Source organism: Aotus nancymaae, unplaced genomic scaffold (genome assembly GCF_030222135.1).
Source record: "Aotus nancymaae isolate 86718 unplaced genomic scaffold, 86718_ANA_hifiasm-v0.15.2.pri h1tg000010l, whole genome shotgun sequence".
Taxonomy (NCBI): domain Eukaryota; kingdom Metazoa; phylum Chordata; class Mammalia; order Primates; family Aotidae; genus Aotus; species Aotus nancymaae.
In genome coordinates, this window is record NW_026988421.1 from 27,764,360 (window position 1) to 27,791,037 (window position 26,678).

The window sequence follows — 26,678 nt, forward strand, 5'->3', positions numbered from 1 at the left end:
TGCCTCAGCCTCCCGAGTAGCTAGGATTACAGGCACCCACCACCACGCCTGGCTAATTTTTGTGTTTTTAGTAGAGATGGGTTTTCACCATGTTGGCCAGGCTGGTCGCGAATTCAGCTGATACACCCACCTTGGCCTTCCAAAGTGCTGGCATTACAGGCGTGAGCCACCACGCCCAGCCTGTACAATAACTACGTTCTTTAAAATGTATAGTTTGATGAGTGTGACAGATGTATACACCTGTGAACCACCACCACTATTAAGATACAGATCAGGCCAGGTGCAGTGGCTCATGCTTGTAATCTCATCACTTTGGGAGGCTGAGGCTAATGGATCATTTGAGGTCAGGAATTTGAGACCAGCCTGCCTAACGTGGAACATGGTGAAACCTCTTCTCTACTAAAAATACAAAACTTAGCCAGGTGTGGTGATGCGCACCTGTAGTCCCAGCTACTTGGGAGGCTGAGGCAGGAGAATCAATTGAACCCAGGAGGCAGAGGTTGCCGTGAGCCAAGATCGTGCCACTGCACTCCAGCCTGGAGACAGAGCAAAACAGAACAAGATGGGTACAGTGGCTCATGCCTGTAGTCCCAGCACGTTGGGAGGCTGGGGCAGAAGGATAGCTTGAGGCCAGGAATGCAGTATCAGCAGCCTGAGCAACATAGCAACAACTTGTCGGATTTTATTTATTTTATTTTATTTTATTTTTTGAGATGGAGTCTTGTTCTATCATCCACGCTGGAGTGCAATGGCATGATCTCAGCTCACCGCAACCTCCGCCTCCCCAGTTCAAGCGATTCTTCTGCCTCAGCCTACCGAGTACCTGGGATTACAGGCATGTGCCAGCACCCTGGCTAATTTTGTATTTTTAGTAGAGACGGGGTTTCCTCCAGTTGGTTAGACTGGTCGCAAATTCCCAACCTCAGGTGATCCACCTGCCTCAGCCTCCCAAAGTGCTGGGATTACAGATGTGAGCCACTGCACCAGACCTTATTTATTTATTTATTTATTTAGAGATGGATCTTCCTCTATCACCCAGGCTGGAGTGCAGTGGTGCAATCTCGGCTCACTGCAACCTCCACCTCCCAGGTTCAAGCAATTCTCCTGCCTCAGTCGCCTGAGTAGCTGGGACTAGAGGCGCCCACCACCATGCCCGGCTAATTTTTTGTTGTTGTTATATTTTTAGTAGAGATGGGTTTGACCATATTGGCCAGGCTGGTCTCGAACTCCTGACCTTGTGATCCACCCACCTCGGCCTCCCAAAGTGCTGAGATTACAGGCATAAGCCACTGTGCCCGGCTATTTATTTATTTTTGATACAGAGTCTTGCTCTGTTGCCCAGGCTGGAGTGCAGTGGCACAATCTTGACTCACTGTAACCTCTGCCTCTGACTACAAGTGTGTGCCACCACACCTGGCTAATTTTGGATTTTTTTTTCTTCTTTACCACGAAAGACTAGGAATTTCAGGAAGAATAATTTTGGATTTTCAGTAGAGATGGAGTCTCACTATGTTGGACGGTTGGTTTCAAGCACTTGACCTCAAGTGATCCACCCACCTCAGCCTTTCAAAGTGCTGGGATTACAGGTGTGAGCCACTGTGCCCAGCCCTTTGTCTCAATTAAAAAAAAAAAAAGATGCAAAACATTTTTATCACCCTCAGAAGTTTCCAAGTGCCCTTTAAAGTCCATCTCTCCCTCTATGTCTCACCCCAGGTGACAAATGAACTGCTTTGGGGAACTATGGGTTAATCTGCATTTCTAGAATGGCAAATAAATGGCATCATACAGGATTTTGGGGGGGGATCCTTTTTTGTCTGGCTTCTTTCTTGCTGCATGATGATTTGACAGTTATCTATGTCATTGTGCATATGATTAGTCTGTGCATTGTTACTGCTGAGAAATATTCCACCGCATGCTCAGTTCTGTGTTTATTCACTCTCTTGTTGATGGACGCTTGGCTTGTTTCCACTTTTGGGTTTTTGTCGTGTTGTTTTTGGTTTTGGTTTTGTTGTTGCTGCTGTTGAGACAGGGTCACTCTGTCATCCAAGCTGGAGTGCATGGCATGATCACAGGTCAACCCCCTGGGCTCAAGCAACCTTCCCACCTCAGCCTCCAGAAGAGCTAGAACTACAGGCTCATGCCACCATGACTGGCTAATTTTTACAACTTTTTTCTGTAAAGACAGGGTCTCCCTATGTTACCTGGGGTCAAGTGGTCCTGCTGCCTTGGCCTCCCAACGTGCTGGGATTACAGGCGTGAGCCCATCACACCTGGCCTCTACTTTTGGACCATTATGAATAAAGCTGCTATGAACATTTGTACACAAGTCTTTGTGTGGGTTGTTTTCATTTCTCTTGGGTAAATATCTAGTAGTAGAACAGTTGGATCATATGGTAAGCGTTTCAGTTTTCAAGAAACTGGCAAACCGTTTTCCAAACTGATTTAACATTTCACATTTCCAATAGCAGCGTAGGCCACTCCAGTTGCTCCACGTCCACAAACTTAGGAAAAGATGGAATGTTCCATAGCCGTGGTAACAAGTAGCTCCCTGTGGTGGACAGACTTGCCACTGACAGGTAACCTCCGTGAGCCCCAGCTCCTGGTGTTCTTGCTCTTGTGTGATCCTCTTCTCTTGCACGTGGTCATGATCTTTGATTTGCTTCCAATCAATAGTATATACACAGGCAATGGGAAGCACATGAGAATAAGATTACATAATGTTGCCTCACCATTCCCCTTATCTTGCTAGAGGCTCTCTCTCTTGATGGCTGTGAGTAAGTGAGTGGCTATGTTGGAGAACTCCATGTGACAAGGAACTGTAAGCACCATCTAGTCACCTACCTCTGGACCTCCAGCTCACAGCCAGCAAAAAAAAAAAAAAGAGAGAAGCTCTCGGCCGGGCGTGGTGGCTCACGCCTGTAATCCAAGCACTTTGGAGGCCGAGGTGGGCGGATCACCTGAGGTCGGGAGTTCAAGACCAGCCTGACCAACATGGTGAAACCCCCGTCTTAAAAAAAAAAAAAAAAAAAAAAAAGAAAGAAAGAGAAACTCTCAATCCAGCAATCAAAAGGAACTGAATCCTGCTAACAACCAGGCACATAGGAAGCAAATTCTTCCCCAGTACAGCCTCCAGATGAAACCCAACGCTGGCCCATACCTTGACTGCAGCATGTGGGACACTAAGTAGATGGCCCAGAGAAGCTGTACTTAGGTTCCTAACCCACCAAGACTGTAAGATAATACATGTGTGTTGTTTTAAGCCACGAAGTTTGTGGTAGTATTCATGGTAATGTGGTAATAGAAAACTAATATATCACCAGAACTCGTTTGAAATCTGTTCAGGCGGGTGCAGTGGCTCATACCTGTAATCCCAGCACTTTGGGAGGCTGAGGTGAAAGGATCACTTGAGCTCAGGAATTCAAGACCAGCCTGGGCATCATGGTGAAACCCCACCTCTACGAAAAATTCAAAACTTAGCTGAGCATGAAGGTGAGCACCTGTAGTCCCAGCTACTCGGGAGGCTGAGGTGGGAGGATCAACTGAACCCAGGAGGTCGAGGCTACAATGAGCTGTAATTGCACCACTGTACTCAGGCTAAGTGACAGAGCCAGACCCTGTCTAAAAAAATAGAAATAAATAAAAGAAACAAATTGTTCAATTTATGATGACTCACCTAGTGAACCCCCTTTTGCAAACCAATTAATCAGGATCTGCCCCTTCACTTCTGAAAATCAATCGTTCAGGAGTTTGAATCCTGCCTGGGCAACATAGAAAAACATTGTCAAAAGAGGCTGAGCGTGGTGGCTTACACCTGCAATCCCAGCACTTTGGGAGGCCGAGGTGGGTGGATTGCCTTAGGTCAGGAGCTTGAGACCAACCTGGCCAAGATGATGAAACCCCATCTGCACTAAAAATATAAAAATTAGCCAGGCAGTGGCAGGCACCTGTAATCCCATCTACTCGGGAGGCTGAGGCAGGAGAATCACTTGAACCCAGGAGGCGGAGGCTGCAGTAAGCCAAGATCACACCACTGTACTCCAGCCTGGGTGACAGAGCGAGACTCGTCTCAAAGAAAAGAAAATAAGAAAGTAGCCATTCATATTTCCCTACCAGCTGGTTGACCCCACCGAGGCCCCTGCCTGGCTCTTGGACTCAGGCCTCTCCACTTGTCAGTCCAGCTCTCAGGCTTTACACATGATCTCCTCATCCAGCCTACCCCATGCACCAGCACCAGCTTCGCCCTCCTAAAACACCACTGTCACCTTGCTGTTCCCTGCTGCAGTGCTCTCAATGGCTCCTACAGCCTCCCTATACCCTTCCACTCCAGGGCTCCAGAGCCTGATTCAGTGTACCCCTCGGATCTTTCTCAGGGTTCCCCACAACACACCTCTTTGTGTCTTCAGCTAAGGGCATGACCATTCCCCTCATGCCATGCTCCTTCCAGCCTCTGCTTCTCTCCCTTCCACCAACACCCTTCTCTCCCTACTCCTTCATATCTCCACCTAACGTTCTGAGGTGGGAGGTGGGACTGGACTCAGGAAGGTGAACTCTACTGTGGAGGCAGGGCTCAGACAGTGGACCAAACTGAGGACCAATCAAAACAGGTCAGGGGCAGGCCGGGCACAGCGGTTCGCAACTGGAATCCTAACACTTTGGGAGGCCAATGCAGGCAGATTGCCTGAGCTCAGGAGTTCAAGACCACCCTGGGCAACATGGCGAAACCCTGTCTCTACTAAATTACAGAAATTAGCCGAGTGTGGTGGTGGGTGCCTGTAGTCCCAGCTACTTGGGAGGCTAAGGCATGAGAATAGCTTGAACCTGGAAGGCAGAGGTTGCAGCGAGCCAAGATTACGCCAATGCCCTTCAGCCTGGATGACAGAGCAAGGCTCCATCTCAAATAAACAAAACAAAACAACAACAAAAAAAACAGTTCTGACACAGAAGCAGAGAAGCAGCTTTCCATAAGACACACACAAGTGTGCTATGTCAGTTTACCATTGCCATGGCAACACCCAGATATTAATACCCTTTTCCATGGCAACAACCTGATGGCCTGAAAATTACTACCCTCATCCTAGAAATTTCTACACAAACCACCCCTTAATTTGCATGTAATTAAAAGTGGGTGTAAATATGAGTGCAGCTCTACCTCATATTTGGGGACTGTGACTTTGGGGACATCGTCCATCAGTAGCCCTGCTCCACGAGGAGCAGCACCTCTGCTGCTCTGTGCGCTGCCACCACCAGCTTACTCTGGAATTCTTTCCTGGGTGAAGCCAAGAACCCTCCTGGGCTAAGCCCTAGTCTAGAGGCTTGCCTTTCCTCCTGTCCTGCATCAATCCTAGCTCTGCTTCAAGGCCTACCTCTCAATAGCTCCTACCCTTTCTTTCAGAAAGGCTTCTCCTGGGCTTGAATACCCCAGCCCATACCTCTGGCTGCAAAATGGCCTTAAAAATATGAACAACATTTGAAAATTCTGAGTAATGGGCAACCAGGCAGTTTGGCTTATAAGGCCTGGCTGGCTCTTCTTCATCTTGAGGTCCCGTACCTGCTGCCTTCCTGCCTAATTCCAGCAGTCCTCACTCCAGTCCTCACTGAACCTGCTGACAGACAATTCCTGGAGAGGGGGACAGATGCCATCTCCCACTCTGTGAGCCTCAACTAACAACTCCTGGTTGGCCCATCTCTTCTATAATGATTAACAATTGACACCAAGAATGTCCACTACCAGCCGGGAGTGGTGGCTCACGCCTATAATCCCAGCACTTTGGGAGGCCGAAGTGGATGGATCACGATGTCAGGAGATCGAGACCATCCTGGCCAACATGGTGAAACCCCGTCTCTACTAAAAAATACAAAAATGAGCTGGGCGTGGTGGCGCGTGTCTGTAGTCCCCAGCTACTTGGGAGGCTGAGGCAGGAGAATTGCTTGAACCTGGGAGGCAGAGGTTGCAGTGAGCCGAGATTGCATCACTGCACTCCAGCCTGGAGCCCGGCAAGAGAGCGAGACTCTGTCTCAAAAAAAAAAAAAAAAAAAAAGAATGTCCACTACCTTGGGACTGTGATTTCATCTGGTAATATCAAATTCTTTTTTTTTTTTTTGAGACAGAGTCTTACTCTGTCACCCAGGCTGGAGTGCAGTGGTTTGATCTTGGCTCACTGGAACCTCCACCTCCCAGGTTCAAACAATTCTCCTGCCTCAGCCTCTTGAGTAGCTGGGATTACAGACACACACCACTATGCCCGGCTAATTTATGTATTTTTAGTAGAGATGGGTTTTGCCAGGGTGGCCAGGCTGGTCTCGAACTCCTGGCCTTATATGATCTGCCTGCATTGGCCTCCCAAAGTGCTGGGATTACAGGCGTGAGCCACTGTGCCCAGTCGGAGACGTAAATCTTTTGAAAAATAAGCTTTAGTAGAACAATCTTGAGGAATAACACAAAAGGAATAGCAGGTTACCAGTAAGGTGTCAGCCAATTAGTTTCAGCCACTTTTGAATCCATATTCTATAATCCAACGTTTAGTTCTCTTCCCCCAAGCTGAGAGCTTCCTAACATGTCAGTATCTATGTTATGAAGAAAAGGAGACTTAGGTGAGATGTTTGTATTTATCACAACTGCTGCATCAATTGCCTAGAACCTCAAAAGTTTCATGGAAGTTGGGAAATGTTCATGCATAAGATTATTGCCTTAGCTGGCTCAAAATTGCCCCATACAATGGTGCACATCAACCCTCAGTGAGGCCTTTTGAAAACCAAACAGGTTGAAAAATAAGTTTAAGTAGGCAAAGGCTCCATCCATCTTTAGAGCTATCAACCCAGGAATTCTCTCAATTAGAAAATCTTGCAGAGAAGTTATTTTTCTTTCTCAAAATCCAGGTAATGACAATATTCCTTACTCTAGATCTGGCATTTTTTCATCATCACTCTCCTGTGAATGATCATCTGCTCCATCTGATAAATCTACATCCTCTTCACCACCATGTTGTTCTCAGAGAAACGATCAAAATCAGACATGGCTTCATCTGAATAATCTTCCCAATCTTTCCAATGACTGAAGTCCACACTAAGCCAGTTAAGATTTGCCCTTTCTTTTGTTAACGTTGGCCATGACTGGCCAGATTTTCCTTTTTGTAAGCAACTAAAATCCATCTGTCCGTTCGTTTACTTTTGATATCATTTGGCTCAATACGGTGAAAAAGATCAAAATGCTTAAAATGAACACTTCCAGGAAGTGGCAGCGGTGCCAGCAGCCCACGGCAGGGTGGAACACCCACATCGACAACCTGGTGGTGGAAGGGACCTGTCAGGACACGGCTGCCGTGGACCACAAAGACTCGCCCTCCATCTGGACTGCCGTCCCCGGGAAAACCTTCACCAACATCAGGCCAGCTGAGGTTGGTGTCCTGATTGGCAAAGACTGGTCAAGTTTGTTCGTGAATGGGCTGACACTTGGGGGCCAGAAATGTTCTGTGATCCTGGACCCACTGCTGCAGGATGGGGAACTGAGCATGGATCTTCATACCAAGAGCACCAGTGGAGCCTCCAACTTCAATATCACTGTCACCATGATTGTCAGGACGCTAGTCCTGCTGATTGGCAAAGAAAGTGTCTAAAGCGGTTTGATCAACAAGAAATGTTATGAAACGGCCTCCTACCTCCAGCGTTCCCAATACTGACCTCATTTGTCCCTTCCCCACTGCTCCCCACAGCTTAGCACCCCTTTCCTTCCCATACACACATACACCATTCATATTTTGGGGGCCATTACCCCACACCCTTTATTGCTGCCAAAACCACATGGGCTGGAGGGCCAGGGCTGGATGGACGTCACCTCCCCCTACCCATGCCCCTCCTGTGTGTGGTTGGAAAACTTTTCTGGTGTGGGGGTTTTTCTTTTTCTGAATAAAAAAGATTCTACTTAAAAAAAATTATCATTTCCTCCAAGACAACTGAATGCAAGTTTGGATTTCTCAAAACTGACATTAACATCTTTACTGTCTTCAACACGAAATTCAAGGAAGATATAGTCCCTTCTATCATATCGCGTTGCAGAAGCAGGTTGCGTGGGATGGGGAAACGGGTGGGCTGGCGTCTGGTGGCGGCTGCTGCCAGGAAGAAGATGCTCCTCTCCCATGGCAACTCCGAGACTCTGTGTTCCTCCGCGGGCGCAGCCTCTTCTCGCTCCCCTCAGGTGAGGGCAGCAGCAGCGGGCTTGACCTGGGTCCTCAGAAGTCACTGCCTGACTTTTTTTGTTGAAACGGGGTCTGGCTCTGTTGCCCAGGCTGGAGTGCAGTGGTGCGATACTGGCTCCCTGCAACCTCCGCCTCCCGGGTTCAAGCGATTCTCCTGCCTCAGCTTCCCAAGAAGCTGGGATTAAAGGCATGTACCACCATGCCTGGCTAATTTTTTGTGTTTTCAGTAGAGACAAGGTTTCACCATGTTGGCCAGGCTGGTCTTGAACTCCTGAGCTCAAGTGATCCACCCGCCTCGGCCTCTCAAAGTGCTAGGATCAGAGGCATGAGCCACCGTGCCCAGCCCCATGCCTGACTTTTGAAGACCTCACTTTCTTCAGCTCTTAAATGGTAAGATAAAAGACCTTTGACAGTCCTTGCTACTTGTAACCCTCCCGACTGTCTTCTGTCCAGTGATTTTGATTTTGCAACATGGAAAGTTCCAAGCCTTGATTCCTGAGCCCAGATGACATTTGCACTCTGGGGTCATTCAAGCATGGAGAGCTCCTCAGAGGGGATCAACTGACCTCCCTTACCTAGCTCCTCCTCCAGAGGTTTGCCCTGGAGTTGAGCCAGCCCTTGAGGAGGCCTTCACTCCCACCGCCAATCTCCCTTCTGGAAGTGAGCTCAGGCCTGGCTGGGCTCCAGGAGAATCTTTCACAAGGCAAGAGATAACACAAAGTCAAGGTGAAGATCAGTGTAGCCCTTTAAAAGCCCCTTTGTGTCCTAGAGTTGCCGGAGCTCTCCCACTCCACCGCTGTCCCTCTTGCCTGCCGGCACCCAGCCACCATGTGGGAGCTTGTGACTCTCTTGCTGTTCACCCTTACCTATTTCTTTTGGCCCAAGAGAAGGTCCCCTGGTGCCAAGTACCCCAAGAGCCTCCTGTGTCTGCCCGTGGTGGGCAGCCTGCCATTCCTCCCCAGACGTGGCCATATGCATCAGAACTTATTCAAGCTGCAGAAAAAATATGGACCTATCTATTCCCTTCGTATGGGCAGGAACACTACAGTGATTGTCGGCAACCATCAGCTGGCCAAGGAGGTACTTATGAAGAAGGGCAAGGACTTCTCTGGTCGGCCTCAAGTGGTAAGTGATGCCCGTCTCCTCCCTGTCCCCTTCCCCACCCCCAGAGTTATTCAGGTCTTCACACCATGCCTAGAATGGGGCTTCCAGTTCCAACTGTAATTCTTCCCAAAACAGACCAGTGAGGCGATGTGAGGGGAGTGAACCTTCAGACCCCCACCCGGGCTCTAAGTGAGGCAGGAAGAATTAAGGGAAGGCCTCCTTTACCAGGCTGCCCAGGAGGCAGGGTGGGAGGACCGCAGTAGTCCCAGGAGTCAAGGAGCCCTCACTCCGCTCATCTCTCTGGGCCTAGACTTCTCTAATGGACTGAGAAGGTGCATGTACAGCACTTAGCCTAGCGCCCAGCACAGTAAGTGCTCCTCATACAGCCAGGAGTCGTGTTCCTCTTCTTGGAAAACGGGGGGCAGTGATTACTGTCCTCCGTGGGAAGCTGCTGGGAACAAGTAGCCTGGCTGTTGCAAACTGGGATTGCTGTTTTCCTGGTGCCATTTCCAGCTGCTCTGGCTCACAGGGGGCAGTGATCTACAATGACATTTCGGGGATACTGATGAGCCTCCTGCTGAGCTTGCTGTTGTGCTCCCAGGCCTGGAGGGCTACTGATCATCCAGAAACACTGCTGCTGAGAACTCCCCTGAACACCCCAGCAGCATCCTCAGCCTCTCAGCTTTGATCAAGCCAAGGGTTGGTTTGTTTTGCCTTGGGCCAATCGGCCAGGTCTGCTGGCCAACTACCTGGCTCCTACCTCTGCTGGTTTCCTCCCCAGGGCAGAGAAGGTGGAGGAGGCTAGTCGAGTGGAGTTTCAGAGTCAGGAGATGGAAAAGGGAGGCTTTGGACTCTTACGCTTTTGGGGGTGCCTCTAGGAGGAGACAGCTTGGCCCAAGTCCAGACTGGGTAAACAAAACATCTGCATTCTGCAGATCTGGGCTTGTGGTTGGGAATGCAGGCTTGCAACGGAAGGGTAAACCCAAGTGAGGTGAGCTGTGCCTTTAGCATTCCCTAAAGGGCTCAGGGAAAAGTGGAGATCTCAGCCTCTATAAGCCCACCTGCTCCCTACCCTCTGGACAGGCATAGTTTAGAGAGTATCTCATCCATAGCTGCCTTCCTCTGGTCAGAAACTGATAAGCAAAAAGAAGCCCAGAAGCCAGGCACAGTAGCTCATGCCTGTAATCCCAGCACTTTGGGAGTTTGAGGCGGGTGGACCATGAGGTCAGGAGTTCAAGACCAGCCTGGTCGACATGGTGAAACCCCCTGTCTACTAAAAATACAAAAATTAGCTGGGCATGATGGCACACCCCTCTAATTCCAGCTACTCAGGAAGCTGAGGCAGGAGAATTCCTTGAACCCAGGAGGCAGAGGTTGCAGTGAGGCAAGATTGTGCCACTGCATTCCAGCCTGGGCAACAGAGTGGGACTCCATCTAAAAAAATAAAAAGAAGAAGCCTAGAGGGCACCCTATCAGCAAACAGAGCCCCAGGACTGCTGCATTCTAATCCAGGGTTCTTTCTTTCTCCTCTATATACTGTCTTTCTGGTGGAATTGGGAATAGGAGGCCTTAGGGTCTGTCCTGCCAAGACCTCACAGTCATGGTGGAGTGCCATGGGGCTGTGCCCACGTGGTGGACAGCATGCGATGCACATGCCTTCTCCCCCAGGAGGGAAAGCAGGGACAGAAGGTGCAAGGCTCAGGGTGGGGTGGATGGTGCATGATTCCTACAGCCTTACCTGCTCTCCAAAGGCAACCATAGACATCCTGTCCAACAAGGGCAAGGGCATCGCCTTCGCTGACTACAGCGCACACTGGCAGCTGCATCGAAAGCTTGCGATGGCCACCTTTTCCCTGTTCAAGGAAGGCGATCAGAAACTGGAGAAGATCAGTGAGTGCCAGGCTGGCCCCTGGGGCTGGGGCTGGATGCCACCGGAGCTGCTGGAGGGAGAGGAGGGTTGGGGAGGGAAAAGAGGGTTGAGGAGGGGTGAGGGTTACCGCTAGAGCTCAATGCAGCCTTTTCTTGGCTACTGCTGCCATCTAGTGGCCATCTGCTGTCTGTCCCCTGCTCCTGTTAAGAGGGAACCAGTAGAGAGGAGGTGAGGGTGCTGATCCATTTCTCACCCTCATGCCCCTCTCTCCTTTCAGTTTGTCAGGAAATCAGTATGTTGTGTGATGTGCTGGCCACCCACGATGGACAGAGCATAGACATCTCCTTTCCTGTCTTCACGGCGGTAACCAATGTAATCTCCTTGATCTGCTTCAATTTCTCCTTCAAGTATGGGGCCCCTGAGTTGAAGATCGTAGAGACTTACAACGGAGGCATTGTAGACGCCCTGGGCAAGGAGAGCCTGGTAGACATGTTCCCTTGGTTGAAGGTGAGCATGACGCCACACCCCTCATTCAGGTTCCAGTAGACCGTGACAGTGTTGCCAGTCTTCCTTCCTTTAACTGCTCCCTCCAGCCGCAGTGACCCATCTTTTTCCCGACTGCCTCAGCCACAGTGACCTCTACCTCCTCTACCTCTTAAAACCTTTGCCATTTCTCTTCAGAGATAGATTTAGCCTTTTAATTATGCACATTAATACTTCAGATAATGGCCCTTATTTCTTTTCTGATGACCACGTGCCATTATGAGGCATTCTATAAGCATTCATCACTGAATTCCCTTTGGTGGTAGATTTTATTACCTCCATCGTGCAGATGAGAAACAGGCTTATCAGGGTTAAGGAGTTTGTCCGAACCTTCAAGCTCACATCTATCTCACTAAGGGCTGGGCACACAGCAGTGTCAGCGGCTGATGTTTGATTGAATGGGGAAGGAGAGGTGGAGACTATGCCCCCCTTCCTTGTTTATAATTGTCTTCATAAAAGGCCGGGCACGGTGGATCATGCTTGTAATCCCAGCACTTTGGGAGGACTAGGTGAGCTGATTATGCGGTCAGGAGATCGAGACCATCCTGGCTAACACAATGAAACCCCATCTCTACTAAAAATACAAATGATTAGCCAGGCATGGTATATGCCTGTAGTCCCAGCTACTTGGGAGGCTGAGGCAGGAGAATCACTTGAACCCAGGAGGTGGAGGTTGCAGTGAGGCAAGATTGTTCCACTGCACTCCAGCCTGGGCAACAGAGCAAGAGACCATCTAAAAAAAAAAAAAAATGTTGGCCAGGCACAGTGGCTCACATCTGTAATCCCAGCACTTTGGGAAGGTGAGGCAGGTGGATCATGAGGTCAGGAGTTCGAGACCAGCCTGGACAGCATGGAGAAACCCCGTCTCTACTAAAAATACAAAATTAACCAGGCATGGTGGTGCATGCCTGTAATTCCAGCTACTCAGGAGGCTGAGGCAGGAGAATCACTTGAACCCAGGAGGCAGAGGTTGCAGTGAGCTGAGATCGCACCATTGCACTCCAGCCTGGGCAATAAAGTGAGACTCTGACTTTAAAAAAAAAATTGTCTTAACTGTCATGATGAACCGAACCCATTCTGTGTCCCCATCTTCCCTTCCATTCTGGCTGAAGGTCAGGGGTGGAGTAGAACTTCCAGAGACACAAAGCTAAGATCTGCCTCCAGGAGAGACCCTGCCAGCTGGAAAAGCAAAATGGAAGAGGGGTGGATTTAACATTTCTTTTTACTTCCCAGGTTTTCCCCAACAAAACCCTGGAAAAATTAAAGACCTGTGTTAAGATACGAAATGATCTGCTGAATAAAATAATTGGAAATTACAAGGTAGGTGATAGAGCAGATGAGAATATGAGTTAGGCTGAAAGTAATCATGAAAGCAGGGTGGGGTCCATTCTACACACGTAGGCACTTCAAAACCTAGCAGACAACCTGGCACATAGTAGATGTACAATAAAAACTGACTTAAGGGCCAGGCACGGTGGCTCATGCCTGTAATCCCAGCACTTTGGGAGGCTAAGGCGGGTGGACCATTTGAGGTCAGTAGTTTGAGACCAGCCTGGGCAATATTGTGAAACTCCATCTCTACTAAAAATACAAAAACTAGGCTGGGTGAAGTGGCTCACACCTGCAATCCCAGCACTTTGGGAGGGGGAGGCGGGTGGATCACCTGAGGTCAGGAGTTTGAGACCAGACTGACCAACATGGAGAAACCCCATCTCTACTAAAAATACAAAATTAGCCGGGCATGGTGGTGCATGCCTGTAATCCCAGCTACTCGGGAGGCTGAGGCATGAGAATCACTTGAATCTGGGAGGCAGAGGTTGTGGTGAGCCGAGATTGCACCATTGCACTCCAGCCTGAACAACAAGAGTGAAACTCCGTCTCAAAACAAAAACTAGTCGGATGTGGTGACAGGCACCTGTAGTCCCAGCTACTTGGGGGGCTGGGGTAGGAGAATCGCTTGAACCTAGGAAGCAGAGGTTGCAGTGAGCCGGGATCGAGCCATTGTACTCCAGCCTGGGCATTGCAGCAAGACTCCTCAAAAAAAAAAAAAAAAAAACTGACTTAAGGAGTTGGGATGGAAAAGTGAGGGATTGAAGAGGATCCTAGAAGAGACCTACCTTCTCCACCAAATATAAAGAAGGCCCAGGGCTGCCTCCTACCTCCACAAGCTTGTAGGTCCTGCCCAGACCCGCTCCACTTCCAAGTGGAAGGAGCCTTTTGTTATCTCTAGTCGGGGACAGAAGTATGGCAGGAGTGTCACCGATGAGGCTCCTTCCTTATTACTGTCTCCCAACCTCACCCAACCCAGGAGAAATTCCACAGCGACTCTATCACCAGCATGCTGGACGTACTGATGCAAGCGCAGATGAACGCGGTTAATGGCAATGCCAGCCCAGATCAAGATGCAGAGATGCTTTCAGAAAACCACATTCTCACCACCATAGGGGACATCTTTGGGGCCGGCGTGGAGACCACCACCTCTGTGATCAAGTGGATCGTGGCCTTCCTGCTGCACTATCCTCAGGTGTGCATCCCCCTAATCAATCCTAGACCCCTGCCAGCCCAACCTCTGGGCTCCAGAGAGAGGGAGAGGCAATTCCTCAGGCTTTCTATGCAGGAAGACTAGGCGTGCCCTGCCCCTTACCCAAGCTGTGGTTGGCTTTGACTGCCCCATCTTCTGGAAGCCGGGCCTGGGCCTCAGAGCCGCTATTGGAAAGGGACTGGACGAGCTCTTCTGGATGTCACAGTTGGATTCCTCTATAAGCCCATGCTTCTCCTGGGCTTACACACAACTGGTCACCTCCAACCTACTCTGGTCTTCAGGTGAAGAAGAAGCTCTACGAGGAGATTGACCAGAATGTGGGTTTCAGCCGCACACCAACTATCAGTGACCGTAACTGTCTGCTCCTGCTGGAGGCCACCATCCGAGAGGTGCTTCGCATCAGGCCCGTGGCCCCTATGCTCATCCCCCACAAGGCCAATGTTGACTCCAGGTGCGCCTGCCTTCCCAGCAACCTCTAGCCCCATGGTGCATCTAACACTGCTTGCCAGCCCACCTGGCTCCCCCTCGCCCCGGCCTGCTGGCCAACCTAACGTCAGTCAACCATTGACTACTAAAAATCATCCTACCAGGTCAGGCATGGTGGCTCACGCCTGTAATCCCAGCACTTTGGGAGGCCAAGGTGGGCGGATCATGAGGTCAAGAGGTCGAGACCATCCTGGCTAACACAGTCTCTACTAAAAATATGAAAAATTAGCCAGGCATGGTGGTGGTGGCACGTGCCTGTAATCCCAGCTACTTGAGAGGCTGAGGCAGGAGAATCGCTTGAACCCGGGAGGTGGAGTTTGCAGTGAGCCGAGATTGTGCCACTGCACTCCAGCCTGGACAACAGAGCAAGACTCCATCTCAAAAAAAAAAAAAAAAATCATCCTGCCCCCGGCCCTATGGCTCCATGTCTCCACCACCCACAGACAGACATTGACTCATCCACAGATCTGCCTGACTTCCGGGAGAAGCTTCCTGCTGCCCTCGGAGACATGTGGTCTGGGATGAAAGACTGGGAGCTCCATGCTCCGACCAAGTCCAACCAGCTGCAGCACACACATAGCATGCGCCGCAGCGGCAACGCACACCTCCATGCATGCCAGACACCAAGGTCCACAGACACAAGGGTTCAGACATAAGCGCCTTCAGGAGGGAAAGGCTGGATTTAGATCTGATCTGGCAGAAGCTGAGGAAAAGGCGACTGAGTGGGAAGGACGGCGTAAAGGGCGCTTCCCCCACGGTAGAGGAATGAGGGGGCGTGAGGCTGAGCAGGGAAGGGAGGACGAAGTTCCAGGTGTTAAGATTCACTCAGGGTGGCTGGCAAAATATTAAGGGAAAGATTAGGGAAGTTATAGATTATAGTCTCAACCCTTTTAGAAGACCGAAAAGTTTTTATTCACTTATAGAACAGGCTGAAAGCAGCCTGTTCTTACGTTAGAAAAATAAGTCATAAAGTCAAGATTAAAATAATACAAGCTTCCCCAGTTAAGTCTGTTTACCCCGCATTCCTTTGTCTCTGTTTACGCATGTAAACTTTGTGCTAAATAGTCCTCTCAAGAAGAAGTCAAAGAAGAATTACCCGTTAATGGTGTTTATTCTAGGCCCCAGAACCAAGACCTGTTATCATTCATTCGTAAAGCCACTCTTTTAGTCATGTTAATTATGCACATGCATATTGACTTAAAACCTATAAAATTTAATAAGTATAGTTATTAAATCTATACTGAATAAATGCGAGGAATAAAAAAGAGTAGTCGTCAGTTAGCTGCAATCGCCCTCTGAAAGCAGCTAATGACCCCCTAGCCCAACTCTTAAGCTGTATTCTAGTATGTAACAGTGTATTTCATTCATCTGTTGCTAAGTCAAAGTCTGCAAAAACAGACCTCTGCAAATACTGATCAACGTCTCACAGAGCTGCTTTTCCCCTTCCTCCCTGGAGCAGCATCGGTGAGTTTGCTGTGGACAAGGGCACCCATGTTGTCATCAATCTGTGGGCGCTGCATCACAGTGAAGAGTGGCACCAGCCGGATAAGTTCATGCCTGGTGAGTCCCTGTCCTGTCCTGTGCCCTGGGCCACACAGCCAGCCTGGACTCTGCTCCGCCACTCCAGCACCCCTTCACCTCTGCCACGCTTGCTGCTAGAAAACTCAGCTCCAACTCCATGGACCTGTCGACACCCTCATCCTGCCATAGACTTACCCAAACTCTTCACAGCTGGGTTTCCCACACTCTTCGTCCAACCCTCCAAGCAGCCCTCTAGGCCTCTGTCTGCCATTAAGTCTCTCGCTTCTCCCCTTGGATGGTGGTATTTTCATAGGTTAATTCCACCTCTTTTCCATCCTTCCTGAATATTTCATTTCCTCTGTGTCCTTAAGGGTAACCTGAGAGCAGGGCTGTATCTCTCCTCAGGCTGGGGTTCCCCCACAATAAGGCTACATCCTCAGATCGGGGTTCCCTGGGCAGGCAGGGCCATGTCTCCCCCTCAGCCAGGGCAGAACAGTGCCTCCACTTGCTCCTGCCCTAGCCCCTGGCTGATGCCACTCCTTGCCTGCAGAGCGTTTCTTGAATCAAGCGGGGACCCAGCTCATCTCACCAACATTAAGCTACTTGCCCTTCGGAGCAGGACCTCGCTCCTGTATAGGTGAGATCCTGGCCCGCCAGGAGCTCTTCCTCATCATGGCCTGGATGCTGCAGAGGTTCGACCTGGAGGTGCCAGATGATGGGCAAATGCCCTCCCTGGAAGGCAACCCCAAGGTGGTCTTTATGATCGACTCTTTCAAAGTGAAGATCAAGGTGCGCCAAGCCTGGAGGGAAGCCCAGGCTGAGGGTACCACCTAAAAGCTGTAACTCACAGCCCCTGTCCACCCTGTGGTCCCACAACACAGATTTAGAGGTGCAACCCCCCCCTCCAGCTTCTCCGCTGTCCTTCCCCGCTCCCAGACCACTCTGCCTTCTTTTCCAGCCTGTGGCAATGTCAGTGATGTGCATAAACAGCTTTTTTCATAAGGTCCCTGAGTATGTTCATTTGCTCACTCATTCTTTCAACACAGATTTTATTGAGCACCTACTATGTGCCATTCACTGTCTCAGGACACTCGAGCTCCGTGGTCTCTGAAGCTTATATTCTAGTGAGGGCTAACAAGTGAATAAGAAGTTCAGAGACTCATAAATGCTTTGAAGTCAGTCACAATTTGTGTGATGTGATGAGAAAATGGTAGAGGCAGCTGGTGGCTGCTTTGAAAAGGGTCAGCCTCAGCCGGGCTTTTCTTGACCCATGCCGAGAGAGAAGCAGGTGAAAGGCCTCCAGGTGGAAGAGGTCAGCATGGCCAATGAAGGGGAGAGTGGGCCCTGATGAGATCACAGTGGTTGGTCAGTTCCCACTGTAGCTGGGATTACAGGAGGACAGGAGGGAGGTTAGCTTCGTATTCTAATTATGACAGGAAGTCACTGGAGGGTTTTGAGTATGTATGTGGAACAATCTTGGTGGTTGTTTTGCTTTTTTTTTTTTTGAGACGGAGTTTCGCTCTTGTTGCCCAGGCTGGGGTGCAATGGTGCGATCTTGGCTCACTGCAATCTCTGCCTCCCAGATTCAAGTGATTCTCCTGCCTCAGCTCAGTAGCTGGGATTGCAGGTGTGCACCACCAAGCCTGGCTAATTTGTATTTTTAGTAGAGATGAGGTTTTGTAATGTTGGTCAGGCTGGTCTCGAACTCCTCAGGTGTGTTTTTTTTGTTGTTTGTTTTTTGATTTTTGTTTTTGTTTTGGAGACAGACTCTCACTCTATCGCCCAAGTTGGACTGCAGTGGCAGGATCTCAGCTCAGTACAACAACCACCTCCTGGGTTCAAGCGATTCTGCTACCTCAGCCTCCTGAGTAGCTGGGATTACAGGTGCCTGCCACCATGCCCGGCTAATTTTTGCATTTTTAGTAGAGATGGAGTTTCACCATGTTGGCCAGGCTGGTCTTGAACCCCTCAAGTGATCCTGCCTTGGCCTCCCAAAGTGCTGGGATTACGGGTGTGAGCCACGGAGCCTGGCCTGAGTTTATATTTTGAAAGCTGGGCCAAAGTGTAGTTTGTTTTGATCCAAACAGGCTTCACTGCATGTTACCTCACAGGTTTGACCTTGGGGGAGTGTACGTGACCCACAGACTGGACCTGCCATTGCCACCCCTCTGTCTCGGTCTGCAAAGACCAAGACTGTGTGTCCCCTTTCCTCATCCTTCCCTGGGGTAAACACTGCCAGGTAAGGGCTTCTACAGCCATCTTCTGTAGCAGCGCTTGGTTTCTGCCTCCTTTCCCCCCCTCAAAAACCCCAGGAAGTCTATAAAAGCTTCCTCACTAGAAAATGGAGCCCTGACTCCTTTAGATTTTGAAACCAGTATATTTAAACCTTGGTCATTGGGCAGTTTGCAAATGAATGTCCTGAGATATCCCGGAAGAAACCGACCCTTGTCTTTTAGCCTAGAGAGAGGCCCCATCCCCAGCTGCCTGGTGCCAGCCAGATAAAGGTCAGATCATCAACAACCCAGTCCTTCCCCTCTGACTAGACAGAAGGCTCTGGAAGGACCTCAGCAGAGCATGGCTGACACCCTGCCTAGCCAAGTCTCAGAGAAAAGAAATCAAGGGAGTCCCCTGATTTCTTTTAGGGAGTGAGACAAGGTTTTCAATTACAGCACTACCCTCTTCCTTAAAAAGAGCTTTGTTGGCTGGACACGGTGGCTCACACCTGTAATCCCAGCACTTTAGGAGGCCAAGGCGGGCAGATCAGAAGGTCAGGAGTTCGAGACCAGCCTGACCAACATGGTGAAAACCCATCTCTACTAAAAATACAAAAATTAGCTGGGCATGGTGGCGCACACCTGTAATTCCAGCTACTTAGGAGCCTGAGGCAGCAGAATCACTTGAACCTGGAAGGTGGAGGTTGTGGTGAGCCGAGATCACACTACTGCACTCCAGCCTGAGCAACAGAGCAAGACTCCGTTTCAAAAAAAAAAAAAAAGCTTTGTTAATCAGGAGCAATGGACCATTCCCTACTATTCCCTAACTTGGTCTTGGCCTTCATCTGCCAGTTACCCTGGGACTTTGCTAAAGAGCCTGCAGGAGGCCAGGTATGGTGGCTCATGCCTGGAATTCTAGCACTTTGAGGGGGCCTAAGCAGGAGGATCCCTTAAGCCCAGGAGTTTGAGAACAGCCTGGGCAACAGAGTGAGACCCTGTTTCTACAAAAATTAAAAAAAAAAAAAATTAGCCAGGCATGGTGGCACAACTGTAGTCTCAGCTACTCAGGGGGCTGAGGTGGGAGGATTGCTGGAGCCCTGGAGGCCGAGGCTGCAGTGATCTGAGATCGCACCACTGCACTTTAGCCTGGAGCAAGAGCCCATCTCTAAAAAGAAGAAAAAAAGAAGGATTAGTCTTTCATTTTTCTGCCATTCAACGTTCTGGTTCAGTAGTTAGAGAACGGATGTTTTCCATCCCAGTTAAACTCACCTACTGCTTCTACAGAGGACACAGGCCTTCTGCTAAATGCTTATCTGTTCACCATTAGTCTACAAAATGCCTTTTAGGCCAAGTGCTGTGGCTCACACCTGTAATCCCAACACTATGGGAGGCCAAAGTGGGCAGATCACTTGAGCTCTGGAGTTTGAGACCAGCCTGGCCAATGTGGTGAAACTCTGTCTCTACCAAAAATACAAAAATTAGCTGGGCATGGTGGCACACACCTGTAGTTCCAGCTACTCGGGAGGCTGAGGTGGGAGAATCACTTGAACCCAGGAGGTGGAGGTTGCAGTGAGCTGAGATTGTGCCACTGCACTCCAGCCTGGATCTCAAAAAAAAAAAAAGCCTTTCAAATTCTGAGCAAATTTGAAATACTTAACTTTCCTCCAGCCAATCTTGTTCCCCTCTGCTTTGAGCTGAGGATAGCTTGACTTGAATCCATCCCCTAGCTGATGGGGGCAGAGGAACCAGGAGAGGGAAGGGGACCACCTCCAGTTCACCTTTTCCCTTGAGCTCGCTGTGCTGTCAGCATCTCTCCCAGGCTGCTTGTGATGGGGGATGGGGTCAGCCACAGCTGCCCGGAAACTCTCCAATGAACTTCATTTTTTTGAGACAGGGTCTCACTCTGTTCCCCAAGCTGGAGTGCAGTGGTGCGATCATGGCTCACTGCAGCCTGGAACTCCTGGACTCAAGAGATCTTCCTGCCTCAGCCTCCTGAGTAGCTGGGACTACAGGTGTGCGCCACCACTCCCGCTAATTTTTAAGTTTTTTGAAGAGATGGGGATCTAGCTATGTTGCCCAGGCTAGTCTCAAACTCATGGTCCCTAGTGATCCTTCTGCCTTGGCCTCCCAAAATTCTGGGATTACAGATGTGAGCCACTGTGTCCTGTCTAAACCTTCATTCTGAAGATAAGGAAATTGAGGGCCATCATGGGGTAGAGGTAGGGTATGACTTGCCCCAGATCACACAGCTACTCAGCAGCAGGGCTGCGACCAGAACCCGAGATTTCAATGGTGCATGGTGAGGAGCCAGCCATGCTTTCCCATCTGTCCCCTGTGGTCACGCAGAAGGACTCTTGGTATGTTTGACCGGGAGAGTACCTTTCAGAAAAGCTGAGTGACCTTTCAGAAAATGACTATGAACTTTGACTCCTGCCCAAACTGTGCTCTCCCCTGTTTGGAAGGCCTTTTCACCACTGATCTAAACTCACCACCTTGAGGCTCAGACATATTTCTTATGACTCATGAATCCACCATGAGCATCCCTCTTCAGCACTCAGCTTCTGTTCCTTGGTACTGAACCTAAATTGAACCTTGGCATCTGAGCATCTGCCTGGGTGGGAGTACCCAGGGACACTGTCCACCTCTGTACCTCTGGAATTCAAGACAGCCTTCTCATGTTCTTTATCCTGCATATCAGCACCTGACAAGTAGAAGGTTAGACACACAAGAGTGATGAAGGACAGGCAAGCCCCAACATTGGGGCTTAGCCCAGGAAGGTTCTTGGCTTCACCCAGGGAAGAATTCCAGGGCAAGCTGGCGGTGGTGGCCAGCAATCAGCAGTGCACGGCAGCAGCAAAGGGTCTGCTCCTTGCAGAGCAGGGCTACCCGTGGGCACTGTGCCCAGAACAGCAACACAGAGGCGGGGCTGCACTCATATGGATATCCACTTTTAATTATATGCAAATTAACGGGTGGATTATGCAGAGATTTCTAGGATGAGGGTGATAACTTCCAGGTCATCAGGTCATTGCCATGAAAAGGGATGGTAACTCCTGGGTTTTGCCACAGCAATAGTAAACTGACATGGCACCCTAGCAGGCATGTCTTATGGAAAGCTGCTTCTGCCGCCTCGCCCACCCCGCGTTTTAGCTAGTCCTTAATTTGGTTCCATGTCTGAACCCTACCTCCTATCTCAAGAGGACTGAATCAAATGCTCTAAATCACTTGGTTAATTGGCCCAGTGATAAGTAAATAAATTCTATCTCGTTATGCAGAAGAAAGCCCAGATCTTTGACAGAACTGGAAGTCTTTGCCAAGACTCCACAGTCACCATTTGAGCCTCAGACTGTCCTTAACTGGTGGTGTGATGATAAATAAATGTTTGACCAGCAGGTCTGGGAGGGGTGGGGGTGTGTGGAATAGCCTTGATTTGTAGTGTTTGCTGATTACTGTGGTGTAAATACTCCCACCATGACCAATGGTAAGCTACTAATGTGATGCCAGTAAATACAGGGTTGGGAAGAGACACACAGTAGCGTTATGTGTTCTTTCTGTTACATCGTAAACGCCATTATGCAGTATTTCTACTATACTGATACGTACATGTAAATAACCTCAAAGGCACAGATAACAGTAACATGTAGTAAAATAACTAGGAAATAATCAGTTTTGAGTATTTATTACCTTTGTTTTTAATATAACCCAATTGTAGGTTTACTTAAGTTTTTTAAATTGGCTGTTTCATATAAACAGCTCATAAAATTCCTGAAAATGTAATAATCCATTCTAGTGAGCTATTAAGAGCCAATCCTCCCAGAAATGGGCCATTCTTGTCTTAAAGCAGTTCCTGGCTGGGCAGTGGCTCACATCTGTAATCCCAGCACTTTGGGAAGCCAAGGAGGGCAGATCACTTGAGGTCAGGAGTTCTAGACCAGCTTGGCCAACTTGGTGAAACCCCATCTCTATTAAAAAATGCAAAAATTAGCTGGGTGTGGTGGCGTGCGCCTGTAGTTCCAGCTACTTGGGAGGTTGAGGCAGGAGAATTGCTAGAACCCGGGAGGTGGAGGTTGCAGTGAGCCGAGATCATGCCACTGCACTCCAGCCTGGGCAACAGAACGAGACTACTCCATCTCAAACAAACAAATAAAATGAAAAGCAGTTCCTGGGCTGGGGGCGGTGGCTCACACCAGTGCTTTGTAATTCCAGCACTTTGGGAAGTCAAGGTGGGCAGATCTCTTGAGCTCAGGAGTTCCAATCCAGCTGGGCAACATGGTGAAACCCCATGGCTACAAAAACAATACAAGAAATTAGCCAGGTATGGTGGCATGTGCCTGTGGTCCCAGCTGGTCCCAGTTACTTGGGAGGCTGAAGTGGGAGGATCACACTGAACCCAGGAGGTTGAGGCTGGTAGTGAGCATGCCACTGCACTCCAGCCTGGTTGACAGAGCAAGACCTTGAGGAAGGAAGGAAGGAAGGAGAGAAAGAGAGGATAGGAGGGAGGGAGGGAGGGAGGGAAGGAGGGAAGGAAGGAAGGAGGAAGGAAGGAAGGAAGGAAGGGAGAAAGCAGTTCCCCTGAGTCTCCCTGCTGCTGGGGAGGGAAGTCCTTCCCTGGTGTGGGAGGGTGAGAGTGAGTGAATGTTCCATCAGCCTCTCATGGCCACAAAACCTGAAGCAAATACGCAGCGCTCTCTGCAGTCACACTCACAGATGTTAGCGCCCCTCTCTGGAGGGTAAGGATCCAGTCACAGAGGCCATGCAGTGGGGTGGGAAGCACAATGGATGAGGAGGACCCAGACCACCCAGATGCTCACCCCCAGCTCCTATTTCCTGGCCCTGGCTCTTAGGCCCATCGCTAACTTCCTGAACTTCAGTTTCCCCATGGATGACGTAGGGGAACTTAGCACCTGTGCTGCCCATCTTCTGAGGCTCAGGTGAGGATGAGAATCAGAAAGGGCTGTGTGGGCAGGAGAGTCCCACACACGGGAATACAAATGACTGAGTCACGTTGTGGAGACAAACCCTCCTGGTGTTGTCATTTGCAACCTGAGTGGCCATGGGTACCTTATGTGGCCTCAGTTTTCCCATCTGTAATATGGTGGGGGCGGGGGGTGGGGAACTCAGGTGTTTGTGTCATAGCGTTACCGTGAGAATGAAATGTGAACCTATGAAATACGTTTAGTGCCTTGATAAATACTGGGTTTCTCATCGTTGTCTATATCCAAACCCACGAAATGAGTCTTTCTCAGTTTTATACAAACCACCCCAAAAGCCACCAGTTTGGTCAGGAGGGGGAGTGGATGTGTGCAGATGAGTCCCTCTGCAGGATGGAACCCTGGGGAACCCACCCTGCCCACTCTGTCCCCGAAGGGCCCACTTACAGCCCCTGGCCTGCTGCCTGCCTGCTCCATCCCTGCAGGGAAAGGGCTGGCAGCGGGTGGAGAACCCAGACACAGACTCATCATGGCTCTAGCACAGGAGGCATTCTGACATTTTCCACGAGATTGGGTTTCTTTTTGTTGTTGTTGTTGTTGAGAGAGTCTCACTCTGTCGAAAGGCTGGAGTGCAGTGGTGCAATCTCCGCTCACTGCAACCCCCACCTCCTGGGTTCGGGCGATTCTCCTGCCTCAGCCTCCCAGGTGCTAGCCACCATGCCCAGCTAATTTTTGTACTTTTAGCAGAGATGGGGTTTCACCATGTGGCCAGGATGGTCTTGATCATTTGACCTCTTGATCTGCCCGCCTCGGCCTCCAAAAGTTCTGGAATTACAGGTATGAGCCACCGCGCCCGGCCGGGATTGGGTTTCTTGAGACTTCTTGGTGAGAAAATATGAAATGAAGGGAATCTGAAGCTATGGTGAGGAACAGGCTTATAACAGAGTGAGGAGAAATTTCAGGTCAAACAAAAATCCTCTTCTCTCCTCACAGACACAGAAAGCTCTACTTTCAACCCCTTGGAGGAAGAGCAAAAACACTTTCCAGGAAAAGAGACAAGACCCAAACTGTAACTCCTGAGAATTTTACAGTGTTTCCAAGGGGTTATACCCTCCCTGGAAGTTGACATTGGTCGGGATACTGGTGGCAGGCAGCATCACCTGTCCCAGGGGTGACGCCATTTTAGCACCGAGGGGCTCTTGGAGGTGAAGCCTTGCTGGGTGTGGGCGGTCTGCCCCCTGGAGCAAGAGGAGATTGGGCAGCTCCTGAGGAAATGGTGTCTGTTTCATCTTTCACCATTTACTGTTAGCTCAATACATCGTTCTCTAGTTTTCTCTCACTTTTGAAAAGAAATTACAAGGCTCATGTCTATAATCCCACCACTTGGGGAGGCCAAGGCAGGTGGATCGTTTGAGCCCAGGAGTTCAAGAGCAGGCTAGGCAACATGGCAAAATCCTGTCTCTACAAAAAATACAAAAATTAGCCGGGCATGGTGGTGTGCACCTGTAGTCTCAGCTGCTTGGGGAGGATGAAGGGGGAGGATCACTGAGCGTGGGAAAGAGAGACTGCAGTGAGCTGCAATTGTGCCACTGCACTCCAGCCTGGGCCAAAAGAAGAGAGAGAGAAGCCACAAGTTCTTCATGTGACGTGATCACCTACATTACAGCTCTTCACTGTCCAGCTTTCTGGTTATTACCCTGGCCTTGGAGCCAACAGACCTGGCTTTAAATCCTGGCTCTCCCACTTATTAGCTAAGTGATCTTGGAACATTAAGTCTTCTGGATGCCTCAATCCCATCAAGAAAGCAGGAATAATTGCAGCCTGTATACCTCAGAGACCTGTTTTGAGGCTATTTTTTTTTTAATGTAGCTAAGATGCTCACACAAGACTGACATAGTGGAAGCAGTCAACCAACGAAGCAATAAAGGCAAATTAAATTAAAATATTTCACTAGGTGCAGTGGCTCACACCTGTAATCCCAGCACTTTGGGAGGCTGAGGCGGAAGGATCATTTGAGCTCAGGAGTTCGAGACCAGCCTGGGCAACATGGCAAAACTCCATCTCTACTATAAATACAAAAATTAGCCGGGCGTGGTGGTGGGCGCCTGTAATCCCAGCTACTCAGGAGGCTGAGGCAGGAGAATCACTTGAACACAGGAGGCAGAGGTTACAGTAAGCCAAGATTGCACCACTGCACTCCAGCCTGGGCGACAGAGCGAGACTCCATCTCAAAAAAAAATTAAAATATATGACTTGCTCCTCTCTCCAACTTGATCTCTTGCTACTTCCCAGAATGCAATGATAAATCGCTTGCAGCTTTCTACATGCCACACATAGTCTCCTATTCTAGGCCGCCCATGCTGTTTTGTGCTTTTCAGCACCAGGCACATAGTAGGCACTCAATAGTCTGCAGAAAAAACATTTGCTTAGAATTCCCTTGCAGCCTTCTTCATCTGACAAGCTCAATTTAGAGGAATCTCCTCCAGGAAGCCTGCCTTGATCCCCTAGTTGGGCTGAACTCTCCTCTGTGCACACATGCTTTGTGGCACTTTCCACGTGGTACTAAAATTGCTGATGTGCCTTCCTTCCTCTCTAGAACACCATTAGCTCCTCTAAAGAGGAGCCAGGGCCCAGTGTGGTGGCTCACACCTGTAATCCCAGCACTTTGGGAGGCTGATATAGGCAGATCACTTGAGATCAGGAGTTCGAGACCAGCCTGGCCAACATGGTAAAACCTGTCTCTATCCAAAATAAAAAAATTACCTGAGCATGGCGGTGCACATCTGTAATCCCAGCTATTCGGGAGGCTAAGACAGGAGAATCACTTGAACCTGGTGGGTGGAGGTTTTAGTGAGCTGTGATTGCACCACTGACTCCAGCCTGGGCGACAGAGCGAGACTCTGTCTCAAAAAAAAAAAAAAAAAAAAAAAAAAAGGAGGAGCAGCCAGGCCTAAGGCATCTTTGCATTCTCATGCCCTGGCATCTTGTAGGTGCTCAATAAAGGCTCAGCTCTTCAGTGAGGCTACGCTTGCCCCCAGGCCAGAACCCAAATCCTCTCTCAGCAGGTTCAGCAAGAAGCTACCAACCAAACCCACTTCCCCCTCCTTTTCTGAGTCAAACCCTCGTTTTTGCCTTTGGCTGAAAACAGGAAACTGAAGAATGTGGAGTTTCTTGAAATTCTTGTTCACCAAAAGTACCCTGGTTTGCACTTCTGGCCGCTGGTACTGTCACCACCTGCACTTGGTCATATGGGGCAATAGAGACAAGCAACGCCAT

The 26,678-nt window shown here is 49.6% G+C and overlaps 1 protein-coding gene and 2 pseudogenes across 1 annotated transcript; 2 read left to right on the forward strand and 1 right to left on the reverse strand.

Moving 5' to 3' along the window:
- Positions 1–6,846: 6,846 nt before the first annotated feature.
- Positions 6,847–8,134, reverse strand: LOC105708117 (prostaglandin E synthase 3-like; annotated as a pseudogene).
- On the forward strand, positions 7,227–7,778 carry LOC105708110 (profilin-1-like; annotated as a pseudogene).
- An 831-nt stretch (positions 8,135–8,965) lies between the features above and the next one.
- CYP17A1 (cytochrome P450 family 17 subfamily A member 1) lies at positions 8,966–21,990 on the forward strand. Its single transcript, XM_012439582.3, has 8 exons — positions 8,966–9,317; positions 11,048–11,186; positions 11,444–11,673; positions 12,943–13,029; positions 14,018–14,233; positions 14,533–14,702; positions 16,197–16,297; positions 16,809–21,990. The coding sequence occupies exons 1-8, from the start codon at positions 9,021–9,023 to the stop codon at positions 17,090–17,092; spliced, it is 1,524 nt and encodes a 507-aa protein (XP_012295005.1). The 5' UTR covers positions 8,966–9,020; the 3' UTR covers positions 17,093–21,990.
- Positions 21,991–26,678: the final 4,688 nt, after the last annotated feature.